Source organism: Lates calcarifer, linkage group LG1, assembly GCF_001640805.2.
Source record: "Lates calcarifer isolate ASB-BC8 linkage group LG1, TLL_Latcal_v3, whole genome shotgun sequence".
Classification (NCBI taxonomy): Eukaryota; Metazoa; Chordata; class Actinopteri; family Centropomidae; genus Lates; species Lates calcarifer.
This window is the reverse complement of record NC_066833.1, coordinates 19,978,442-19,990,400: the sequence shown is the minus strand read 5'-3', so window position 1 is coordinate 19,990,400 and position 11,959 is coordinate 19,978,442. Positions and strand designations below refer to the sequence as shown.

Sequence of the window (11,959 nt, the reverse complement as noted above, 5' to 3'; positions counted from 1 at the left end):
TAGAAAACCCTTGTATCATGATTTAGTTTTTCATAAAGAAAGATGGTATATCCACTCAGGTGTTTTCATTTATGCAGCCTGATTAGAGCTCCTCTCAGGAGTGTGTGTGTGTGTGTGTGTGTGTGTGTGTGTGTGTGTGTGTGTGTGTGTGTTCAGACTGACAGGCAGCTCCCTCATTCTCCTGTTAGCGTTTGTTGCACCTTTTGAGGTAGGTCAATTTTACACCTTTTTACACTGTATTTGGTACATAAGGTTCAGCGACACCATCCACAGTAATGTAAGAACTAATAATAATTCTGTTTGTACCTGGCTGGCAAAAAAATGCCCACTGATTTTCACAAAGACCTCATCATTCTCATCTGGAGTTTGGTCCCGCGGTACGATGACCTCTGCACTTGTAAGGTTTTGTAGCTCGTTTACCTGAAACATACATAGACACAGACTTCAGAGGTCATCATCTTACTGCTTACTAAACACACTGACATTGTTCACTGAGAGACAAGGTATCAAATTATGGTAAACTGCTGATGAAACCAAGCAAACAAGATGGCAGGGTATTAATTATTTACTTTATCGGTTATGGAAGTGAATGCACTTGTTCTTATGTAAATATGAACAGTAGCTCATTTCAATAAATAGTTGCTGAGTTACTTTTGAGTGAAGAGTCTGTTTTTAGAACAGTGTTCAAGCACAGTCTTCTTGATGGAACTAGACATGAAAAGCACTCTCTCTTACTGACCACATTACATTAACAGAAATAATTGGATAACTGGAGACGAGCAGCATATGATTCACGCAGTTAAAGTAATGTAATGTCAGTGCAACAGTTTTAGTACCTCCATAATTTGACCATAATTTAATTCAAATCAAGCATCAGCTCACCGTTTTTCCTCCTTTACCGATGACCCTGCCAGCTGCAGTTGAGGGAACCTTGATGTGCGTCTCCAGTTTGACCTCCTCCTTTGCTGAGAAGAAGTTCTCCTCTTTCAGCTTCCCAAATATCCGACCTTGGGCCTGGAATACAGAGGAGGGTATGAGGCAAGGAGAGACTGGGGAAAATGGGGACACACAGTGATCCACTGCTGTTTACTATAATACTGTACAGGACAAATGAATGATTTTTTATGAATATTCCTGCACACATTCATAGTGTTTGGTTTTTGTTTTTTTTTACCTTAAACTGAGCCTCTGGAGTTCCAGTAATGATAACCATCCTCTCAGTAACGTCTGGATTCTCAGCTGGGGCAATCTGACATACACACAGAGGCAAGTTATGGAGACAAATATGGCCAAAAGCGGGTGCTCTTGCTCTTTAGTCATTCAATGCAAACCACTGAATCATCTGAGAGGCCTGCAAATTCCTCAAAGAAAAAAAAAAAGAAAAAAAAAAAGAATTGCCTGTGATTACGTTACAAGGATTCATTGACCAGCTGTCCCACCTCTCCAGACGGGCCTTGAGGGGCTTTCTGAATTGCTCAGCTCACTAGTCATCTCCTTTTTTTTCTTTGTTTTTCGCCATAAATAACTAACATCCTCAGCTGTGGCCCGTGAAGTGCTGCTGACTCAGCCAGCACTCACTTCCAACCTAATAACTTAAATGCTCGATTTGAGGCTTTAAAAAAATGCGACGCACTTTTGACTTGTGTTTGTAGATTTAACTCTGCATGTTGATAATCACTGAAGGGTTTGTTTGATACTGACAAACCCACCTTGATGGATGCTCCAGCGAAGTGGGCAAGTTGTTTGATGTGCTGACCCTTCTTTCCGATCAGGGCCCCGACTGCCTGAGTTGGAATAAAGAGGTAGACAACCTCCTGTTCTGGAGCCTGTTGCTAAAAAAAAAAAAAAAAAAGACCACACAGAAAAAAATATTTTACTGCACTTTCACTAAACTCTCCCGCTGATGGTGGCAGAGAAAAACATTAAAAACCACTTTAAATAGTTACAAAAATCTAGATTTAACTTGTCAGATACTTGAAGAGCAGCCGAAGACGATGATACCGCATGCAAGGAAAGCTAAACTGAGCTCTCTGTGAGGGTTTTCTCTCTGGGTAAACATCCCGCTCTGGCCGAGTCTGAATGGAATATTTCCTATTAGGGCAGATGGTTGCCCTGTGTTTTTGTTTTTCTTAGCATGGTAACACTCATGTACTCGAGGTTTATGAAGTGAATTTTTACGAGCCACAGGACAACTCTGGGCTGAAAAGTCCCCTTCCAGAAATATTTGTGGTGTTCTGGTGACTGGGCGATGGTACGCAGGAATGCCAGACCCGCTGTCCACAGACGCTGACCGAGACGTTGTAATAGTCAATCATTTACGTCTCCCTCTTGATTAGTCTTATATCTTCCTTTATTTATCTATTCTGTACCAGGACTCAAGGAAGTGGATGGAGGTTGCTTGAAGAAAGCTGTTACAACCTAAGCGTGAAGCTTTTCCAAAGCTTTTTGTGAGTATAAGAGTTAGGGTTTGACATGGTTTTTAACTGCCCTTAACTATTAAAACAACTATCAAGTAGCACAAAAAAACATTAGTCTCTGATCACCAAGGCAACACTGACTGTAGTGCAGATTTTAGGGAACATACTGAGTGCTGGTGGGGGATGGCACTTGCTGGAGGAATCCCGTACAGGCCACTGAGATGTGAAGAGTGACTCTGGAAGTGAAGCAACAAGCAGACCGATCAGATGGCACATTAAAACACACATTATGAGACACAAGCATATACACAACTCAAGCTCTCACTTAGGGGAATTTCAGGGCATAAACTCACAGTGAATCACACACTAACTTTCTTGACTATGAAGCACGCAAATACATTCTCACACACTGTCTCACACCACTTTGGCTCGCCCTCATCAGGCAATGAGTGGATACTTTGTTTTACAGACAAACTGACTCATCTCTGGAGAAGATGGGGGAATTCTGGTTGTTTCAAACTGTGTACAACATCATGCAGGAAGACCTGAGTCAACAAAGCATTGTTTTTTCAAAAAGCACTTGAGGGGGAACCTGGTCTACCATATGTTGGAAACAAATTGCTTTATCAAGTCAAAACTAATCCCCACAAGAGCTGTTCATCATTTTGCTGGGTGGGAAAAACCAACAGTGGCAAAGAAGTCACGCCTAAAGAACCATTTTTAAAAATCTTTCTTCCCTGCGCTTTTCATGGTTGTGTGCAGAAAAAAAGGGCATGCTCACTAAGAATGGGTTGTATCCTGCTGGTGCCACAGGGGGCACTGCACCACGTGGTCCAGCAGCAGGGGGCAGCACCGGCAGACCAGAGGAGAAGATGCCCAGAGCGTTCAGGTTCAAGCCTGGGATCAGGTTGGCCTGTTGCTGTGCAGAAGAGGAGGAGAGGCAGATGTGGATTTTAGTCACGAGTTATGAGAAAGAAGACGACACATTAGGATTTAATTAAGGATCATTGTTTTAATTTATTTATTTACTTATTTTTATTTTTAATAAAGGAGCAAATCAGTTTAAACAGATTTTATCGTGGATCTCATGCCCCCAGACATCCAAAAGCTGTTATGTTTCCTGCTGCAAGAAGACACTGACCGCTACAGATCACACTAGTGTAAAAAACACAACTTAGAAAATCTACAGTTAATCGGAACGGAAGAGAAAATGAGGAGAAAACACAAATGACTCCTACTAAGTAAGTAATTTTTTAACATTTATTTTTTCAAGTAAAAAACAATAAGCAAAATTTGCAAATTGTCTTTATGCTCTCGACTTGCACAGTTGCAGAAACAAACCAAAATGGTGTTTTTAATGCTCTCCTGAGAGATATGACTTTTAATATGAGCTGACAAATGTGAGGTCGAGAACTGGGAGAAATAGTCAGCAACAATTTTTAGTTATTCTTTAGTTATTCTTTAAATCATTTGTCCTGCAAAAATGCAAACAATTTCTGGATGTAATTTCTCAAAATATATGTATTTGCTTATCTTAGGTTTCTTTTATACTAAACTAAATATATCTGGGTTTTGGACTATTGTTTGGAAAATACAAGTAAATTTAAAAATGTTAGCTTGTGTTCTGGAAATTTGTAACATGCATTGTTTTGCTCTATCACTTGCTGGAGCATTGTCCTTTTTTTGAGAAATGAATCGGCAAATTAATTGATAATGAAAATAATTGTTGCAGCCTTTGTTGTTGTGTGAACTATTCCTTTACTACTACTAATTCCATCTCACAAAAGTGCTACTTATATTTGTATCTCCATCTCCATATGTGGTGATTTTGAGTGTTTTGGATAAAAGTGTTTCTTTATGGGCTGAGAAAATTCTTCAACTTCTTAAGCTTAATAAACCATTAAAAAACCCACTGGACAATGTGAAAAATGCTCAGTCACACCACTGAAAACCAGACTGTTTTTCTTAGCTCATGAGAGGTTGATGTTTTGGAGGTGCATGGTTTTCACGGGACAGTTTGCTGCTGTAACGGCATGACAAAAATATTCTTCCCTCAAAGTCAAGTCAGCTATTCTGGTTTCATGGCCGTGACAAGACACGCGGTCTCCTTTCACTTCCTTGTTCCCAGAAAGCTTTGTGTAATATCCGCAGTGTCACGCTAGATGGCCCTCACCGCTTACTGTAGACGCTCAGCCTGACAGGTGCCAGAACTGCTCACACCAGCCAGAACAATTTAACTGCATGCTGCGTGTTATTTCTTGATGGTTATTTCCGAGCCAATATTTGGACAGTGAGAATGAAGGAGAAAACTGCCAGTCTGTGTGAGAGAAGCAAAGGGAACGCAGATACTGAGAAACTAATTCTGAGTCTCTCCAGAAGTTCCTGCTGCTCATCATGAACAGCATCATCGCTGTTAATACAATCACATTATCAGTGTTCATGTCTGCGTTGTGCATGTAGCGTGTGATATCATCACTGTCTCTCTTCCTCTGTGGTTGACCTCTCTGGCTGCAGGACTGGTGATGTCATCAGGGCAGTGTGAAAGAGGAGCTGGGCGAGAGAGCGGCCTACAGATATCAGATGGATGCTGGGAAACGCAGTGTGTTACAGCAGGAACACAGACACACACAGCGGGGAAGTGAGCATGAGTCAGAGGCTCCGTGGAACACACACACACACACACACACACACATGCACAAACACACACGTCCACAGACATGCTGTGCTCAAACACTCGAGTCACTGATGAGCTATTCAGCGATCGTTTACTGTTATCCATTTACCAAAGCACACAGCGATGGGTATTGCTAATCCTGGGGGTAACATGTACTGAATAGGGAAATGATATTATCCTGGTGTATATCATCATTCCTCTCTGTTGTTCACCTGTCAGTCTGTGTGAGTCAACCTGAGATCACGAGACAGACAAAACACACACACACACACACACACACACTGGGGATGAGCTTACGTTTATAGCAGCAATGTCATTCTCGTAGGCTTCCCTCAGTTTCTTCATGATCTCCACCTCGGCTTTGCAACACGCCTCCAAGCTGCCCTTTACCGTGATGGTCCTCTCAGGGTTATAAATGGTTAAGTCTTGTAACCTGCAAAGAAGAACACACACACACACACACACACACACGCACACACACACGTGCACACACACACACACATACGAATGAGTATACGCATATGCAATTACAAATAAAGGGAACAGGCACACTCATATTCCGCTCACACTTTTTCTCAGAAGGTGGAGGTCACTGAGCGGTTTTTAATTTTTATTTCCTGTCTTTGTGTTTATCTTACTGCATCATCAACATGAAAACTGACAACAAAATTTCTTGCTTAGCAAACAAGCAATTAAATTGTCAGATGACTCACAAGACATGGATATATTAAAAAAAAAAGAAGACAGTGATACTGTGATTTTAAGTTTCCTAGTTTGGGTCAAGCGCCAAAAACACTACACTTCCCATCATGCAACTCATGGGTGGTAGAGGTGTGAAAGAGTCCCATGTTTATCACTTGTGAGCTTTATTGTCAGACAACTCAAGACAACAACACCACTGCAGAGTTACTGATGTGTGTTAGTTAAACTGAACGACAGACTCTAAGTATGATGGAGTTGGAGCTTAATAATACGACAGTGCTTGAAAACCAACCAAATATAGGTGTATTACATCAGCCAGTAAACACAAGACACAGTACATTTCCCACACGTTTCACCCCACAATTTCACATCCCTACTTTGCAACTTAGACCTTGAGTAAGGAATTTGATGTCTCTGAGCCAAAATGGAGACAAACCTCTTCAGGGTAATTTTCTTTTCATAGTTCGCCTAGAGACAGAAAAGACGTCATACAGTTCTCTTATGTAGCCTATGTGTGGAATCTGTTTAAATGGATTCAGCCATCCATGTTGTTATTACTTGAAAGAAAAAAAAATAGCATAAGAGCGTAAAAACCCAGCAAAAAGACATAAGTGGTTGCTCCATAAAGCAGCTAGCTTTAATGATGCTCAACATTAGGCCTTTGAAGCAAGATTTGTCTTTTCTCTCCTCAGTGACAGAGGACGTGGAGGACACTCTGAAAGAATTTCACAAAACCGTCAATAAGGAATGGTCTGCATGCCTTTTCTCAAAAGGACCCTCTCCTTCTCTTATGGTTTCTCTCCTCCGTTCTGTCTCCTTCTCAAGGCTCATTACGTCCTCAGAGCTCATGGAGACACAGCAATTCATTAGCCCTAAATGAACGAAGGCTGGTGAGCACAGTCCGTTAAATGAGGTGTAATCGCCGCCTCTCTAAGATCATGTTCTGGAGTGAAGGAACTGCAATCAGCTCTTCACGTTTGTTCTGTAACAACTCAGTTAAGTGAAACCACATGCTAAAAAGGCTAATGAGCATGGAGGGAGAAAGGTGTGGCATCGAAGAAGTTGAAATAACTGCACTCACGTCAAAGTGTCCAAATAATCCAGTGTGTGTGTGTGTGTGTGTGTGTTTGATTTTCCTGCGTGTGTGAAAGAGGAAGGCGGGAGCAGCGGGAGAGGCGACTTACGAGGAGATGGTTATCTTGGTCCCTGTCTCCTCTTCGATTTTCTTCAGGTTGCGGCCCTCCTTCCCAATCAGTCGACCGACCAGGCTGTTGTGGGCGAGGATTTTCAGAGGGATGTCCTCCGTCCTACACACATAAACATAAACACACACACACACACACACACACACAGGTTAGGAGAGATGATAGAGAATAAGTTCTGCTGAGTGCCACTGATGTGGTGTGAGGAATGTGATGCTGTGATGGGGATGAGCAGGAATGTGGATAGCTGCCCAGCTGGAAGTGCTGCTGTAAGCACAGGGCAGCAATGTTAAGACACGAGCCCAACCACAATGTAAGGTTCATCCTTTTTTTTTGTTGTTTTTGCAGATTTCACAGAAAAACACCCTGATTTTTGCAAGAGGCAGATCAAGCTTTAACCTTGTTTTGATGCTGATTTTGCGCGGCTGTTCAACAAAATGTTGATGTGTTTCCGATTGCAAGAACACACTGATCACAGCGCTTTACAACAAACAAGGCGCTGTCGCAACAAGCACAACTCTTTGCTGGCGTCTCTCTAAGCAAGCAACAGCAGTGAAACTATAAATTATCTCCTGAATTTCATTATGTCTTTCTTTTTCTTTTTGTTTTTTGTTGTTTCAATTTTCATCTCTTTTTTTCCACTCTTAAAATAAAAAGTGATAAACTCCTCGGTGTGATTCTTCATAATTTTCTAATACTTTCTGAGCATGTTTCCTGGAAGGAACCATGGGTCAAATGGTGCACTGCAAAATTATGATGATTTAATAGAGTTAATTTTCCATGCAATGGCTTTGCAAAACCCTGAGATATTCTGGTGAACAGATGCGGAAACATTAGTATCATTGTTTAATTTAGATCTTTAAGCCTCTAGTCTCAAAAGCCTAAAGGAGAAACCAAGGTAAAATGTTTAACTAATTTTAACTTTAATTTATTTATTATTTTACTGATGAATCATTAATTGTGTTGCAGACAATGATGGTCTACAGATTTTATTGTGAAGGTTGTGCAGTTGGCTAGGCATAGTTGTGTGCATGACACACACACACAAAAAAAACCCTCATTTGTTCATTTATTCATTCAGTAAAAATACTGCAATGAAAAGCATTATATTCCAATAAATGGAGCCATTTTCATGAAAATCTTCTATTTTCCCTAAAATTTGTGACTAATTACAATGTTCTGTACAAGAGACCCATTAGATAAAGACTGATTCAAAAATAAAGAAACAAAAAACAGAAAACTAAAAAGCCCCAGGTGTATGTATGAACACATGTGGCAGTGATTGGATGGTAGTAAGGTTATTAAAATAGGAGGAGTATACTTTCTGTATCATCTGTATTTCTGTTCTGCAGGGCAATTGTTGGGTGTGAGTGTTTGCGGTGAGGTGGGGTGGAGGGTAACCAGACGCTGGGGGTTTCTTTTGGGCTGGGTCACAGACTTGATGGTAGTGGCGGTGATGGCGGCGGTGTGTGTGTGTACGTGCGTGTAGGGGAGGGGGTGGCAGGTCAGGGCATGCTATAATCTGCAAGTGTAGATCTGTGCTGTAGGGTGAAATTAGTCTGGGGTGAGCTGTGGGGCGAGTAAGGGGGAGATGACGGTGTTGTGAGTTTAAAGCCCAGGTTTAGTGGTTCAGGGTTCGCTGGGTGTTGGGTGTTAGACCCTGTGAAATTACAGGGTGTAGGGCAGGCGAGGCGACAAGTTAATTTCTGCAGGTGTGGCACCCGGGCAGGGCAGGGTGGCGTTACTTAGTCAACACACATCAGAGGTGTGGAAGTTATTGTGACTTTTGATAGCTGGATTAATGATTTGACAGACTGAAGTGGATCAGACCAGCCGACTGAATGCTTGTTGTTAGATTACGTTGCACGCACGGCAGATGACTAAGGCGCCTTAGAACAATTACATTCAAACTCAATGGGAACATGACACAGATGTCATCAAAAAGCTGGTGGTGTTTTTGTAGGTTCTGGTGTTTTTGCCATTTTGCGTTTTTGTAACTTAAAGGAAAACATTGGTGTCATTTAAAGCTATAGCCAACTTAAGATTCTCTGAAAGGTAATTAGATCATTTTTCTATTCTTTAAGCATATTTCCCAAAATGTGGAACTATTCCTTTAACAAAGTGCTACCTAGCTTGAGCATCATCCTAGCAAACAAGAGATGATGACACGGATGTAGCATAAAGTTTTAAACTCAATCTTACTCTGGATGTCGGGGAGATTGACAGGGAGCAAAGTGTGACATTATCAGCAGCAAGTAAGTTTAATCTAGACCCAATTCTCAAAGTTGTAAGTGTACGCCATTACTCATTAAACACTCTGAAATATTTCCATGGTCCTGTGACATGTCTCTGAATACACACGCAGCAAAAAAGAAAATAAAAAAACACATGGCATGGAACAACCTTTGATAAAATGAGTTTTAAATGTGACGTTTACTCGGATGTATCATCTTGTGCAAAAGAAAAGGAAATTAAAGCAATGGCAACGTTTTCATATTCTACTGTAACTGTCTTCTCCTAAATCAAGGAATCGAGGATGTTATTTGCAGCCCCGCCTTGACAAACATCACACTCTAAAAAACGAATAAAGACAAACAGTGGTATTATGTGTTAGAGGTGGGCACTGATCCTCAGATCAAGCAGAAGTTCTAAGAGTTTAAAAGGTGCCTTGTTAAAAGTGTCAAACCTAATTAGACATGTTGGCCTTGTTTCTTAAATGCTAATCTGCGATCACGTGTTAGCCTATGTGAGTGCGTCGTGTGCACTGTGTTTACTGTGTTAGTGGTCCAAGCAAGAGAATGCACAGTGAGATTAAAAGGTGTACAGCTCAGGTTAAAGGATAAGATTATAGCCCTGTAGACATTATGGCTAATCTCCCTGCGGGAGCGTATACATGCGCTGCATAAGCACATCTGAGTGTGTTTATGCGCACGTCCAGGAATGTTTGTGCATGCTGAAATGAAGGCTCACGTCTTGGTCTCGTTGGCCTCCTTCTGCATGATGTCCAGGATCATGCGACAGGCGGAGGAGCAGCCCTCGGGTGTTGAGTGGATGGTGATGGGCTTTTCTGCTGCACCTGCATTTTCCTTCCGATGAATGTCCACCCTGAGGGAGGAGGAGACAGAGAGGCAGAGAGAGAGAGAGAGACAAAATCACATCAATTGTCTGGAAATGAAGTTTGGTCGAGGGCTCTATAAAAAGTATAAAAAAAGACAAATAAGACACAGAGAGAATATCACTAAGACAAAAATAATGAATTAAAAAGAGAGGAAACAGTTAAAGAATTTTCACAAGAAAAAAAAATCAGGCAACAGTATTTGGGCTGTTCATTTCCAATAATCTGACAGCGTAAAGCTTTTATTGCACACAATTTTGCATTATATCTCAGTTGGTCTTCAAATGTAAGCCTGCATACAGCACCAAAACGCTCAAGTTTCTTGTTTTTGCCACTCAAGACCAAACCCAGCAGAAACCAGGCTGAGACCGAATCCAAGAGTCACCATCTTATTTGCACATAATTTCATCTACCTCAATGATTATCAGCATTTTTCCTATATTACGACTGCACATTTCACAACTGCACATTTTCCGTTTATTAGAGACTTTTTTAATGCTGATTGCTGCACTTTAACTTTTTTACTTCTGTGCCTTTCTTATATTTTATTTTTTTGTCACTCTTGTTTCTTGCTGCTTGTAACATATAAATCTTATCATATCTTATATTCATCAGAGCAGCTTACTTGGACTGTGTCTGTTTGGTGACATTCTTGATGGTGAGACCCTCTTTGCCAATGATAGCTCCCACAAACTGAGTAGGCACAAGCATGCGCAGGGGGAAATCTTGTTGTCTGGGGCGGGGAGCACCCAAGCCTCCCGAGGGCCCGGGCTGAGAGGCACCCTGGTCCCGGGACGATCGGCCCCCGCGCCGTGTGCGGGGAGTCTGGACGGGCGGAGCAGCATCCATGTCCATAATATATGACACGTTAAAGGAGCAGTCGTCGAACTGATGTCCTGTCAACTTCTCAATGGCTCTGGAGAGGACAGGTGACAGGAGGAGAGACAGAGCACAAACAGATACATGAATACAAAGAAGCAGCAGCATATCAGTGCAGAAGTTTTTTGCAAATTGCCATTATTTAAACCTTCCTCAAGAAACTGATATACTTGCTTTTAACTATATACTTGTGTGCACATGTATCCTGCCTTTCTTCAAAGTAATGGTTGTGTGCATCCAAAGAAATGAACACTAAACCACTGATAGATGCATTTAAGCACATAAATGATGGATTCAGTGTTTGAGGACATTACAACTGAGAGCGACCAGAGCAAACAGCAACAAATTTTTGCGAGAAACTAAAACTATGTCCACCCTGAGACTGCTGATTTAAAAAAAAAAAAAAAAAACTCAGCGTTCCATTTTACAAAGCCTTCTGTCCTTAATGTTAAATCTCTTTTTTTCACCATCCTCTTTTCAGTCTGCATCAAAAGATCAAAACTGCACATCACACCTAAGATCTGGTAAAGAGTGGCGAGAGACATTTAAAAAACAATTTAGTTTTTACCATTTACATGTCTGAATTCAACCACTGTGCTGCTGATGTATGTGATTAGAAGTACTGACATTTACTGTGAGAGATCACATGGAAAGCTCAAATTTGCCTGTTGACACTAAAAACTCTTAAAACTCTTAAAATTTTCGGACCATTTAGTTTAGTTTAGTGGCTAAGTGTATGGGTACGAAAAAAAACACCAGCAAAATGTGGACAGATGGTTTGAAATGGAAAGAAAAGGGTACATTATTTAATGTAGCCAGCTTTATGTAGATATCCTGCTATCATTTTAACAAGTTCTAAACTGGTTTTGCCCATGGTCGCTTTGGCCCCACTCTGACCTTTCGGTGACTATACTTTTTAATCCTCCAGGTACACATAAAGTACACAGGCAAGTATGTGAACAATGCTGCT

At 41.2% G+C, this 11,959-nt stretch overlaps 1 protein-coding gene and 1 long non-coding RNA gene across 6 annotated transcripts in view; one reads left to right on the top strand and one right to left on the bottom strand.

Annotated features, from left to right (window-relative positions):
• The window catches only part of igf2bp2a (insulin-like growth factor 2 mRNA binding protein 2a), a 46,550-nt gene that overhangs the window by 4,224 nt on the left and 30,367 nt on the right, over positions 1–11,959 (bottom strand). For 3 of the 5 annotated variants that reach the window (XM_018702361.2, XM_018702362.2, XM_051071848.1), the window contains 10 exons: positions 10,736–11,026; positions 9,966–10,100; positions 6,978–7,100; positions 5,389–5,524; positions 3,199–3,336; positions 2,585–2,653; positions 1,710–1,832; positions 1,175–1,249; positions 883–1,014; positions 307–420 (listed from right to left, as the gene is read on the bottom strand). In XM_018702361.2, the coding sequence (XP_018557877.1) occupies positions 307–420; positions 883–1,014; positions 1,175–1,249; positions 1,710–1,832; positions 2,585–2,653; positions 3,199–3,336; positions 5,389–5,524; positions 6,978–7,100; positions 9,966–10,100; positions 10,736–11,026 (1,336 nt within the window). Of the gene's footprint in view, positions 1–306; positions 421–882; positions 1,050–1,174; positions 1,250–1,709; positions 1,833–1,974; positions 2,017–2,584; positions 2,654–3,177; positions 3,337–5,388; positions 5,525–6,977; positions 7,101–9,965; positions 10,101–10,735; positions 11,027–11,959 lie in introns of those variants that run through there. The other 2 variants (XM_051071851.1, XR_007813611.1) reach the window with 2 other exon arrangements.
• On the top strand, positions 3,271–5,293 carry LOC108901036 (uncharacterized). Its single transcript, XR_007813614.1, has 3 exons — positions 3,271–3,363; positions 3,515–3,658; positions 4,932–5,293. It is a non-coding gene; the product is annotated as an uncharacterized LOC108901036 (long non-coding RNA).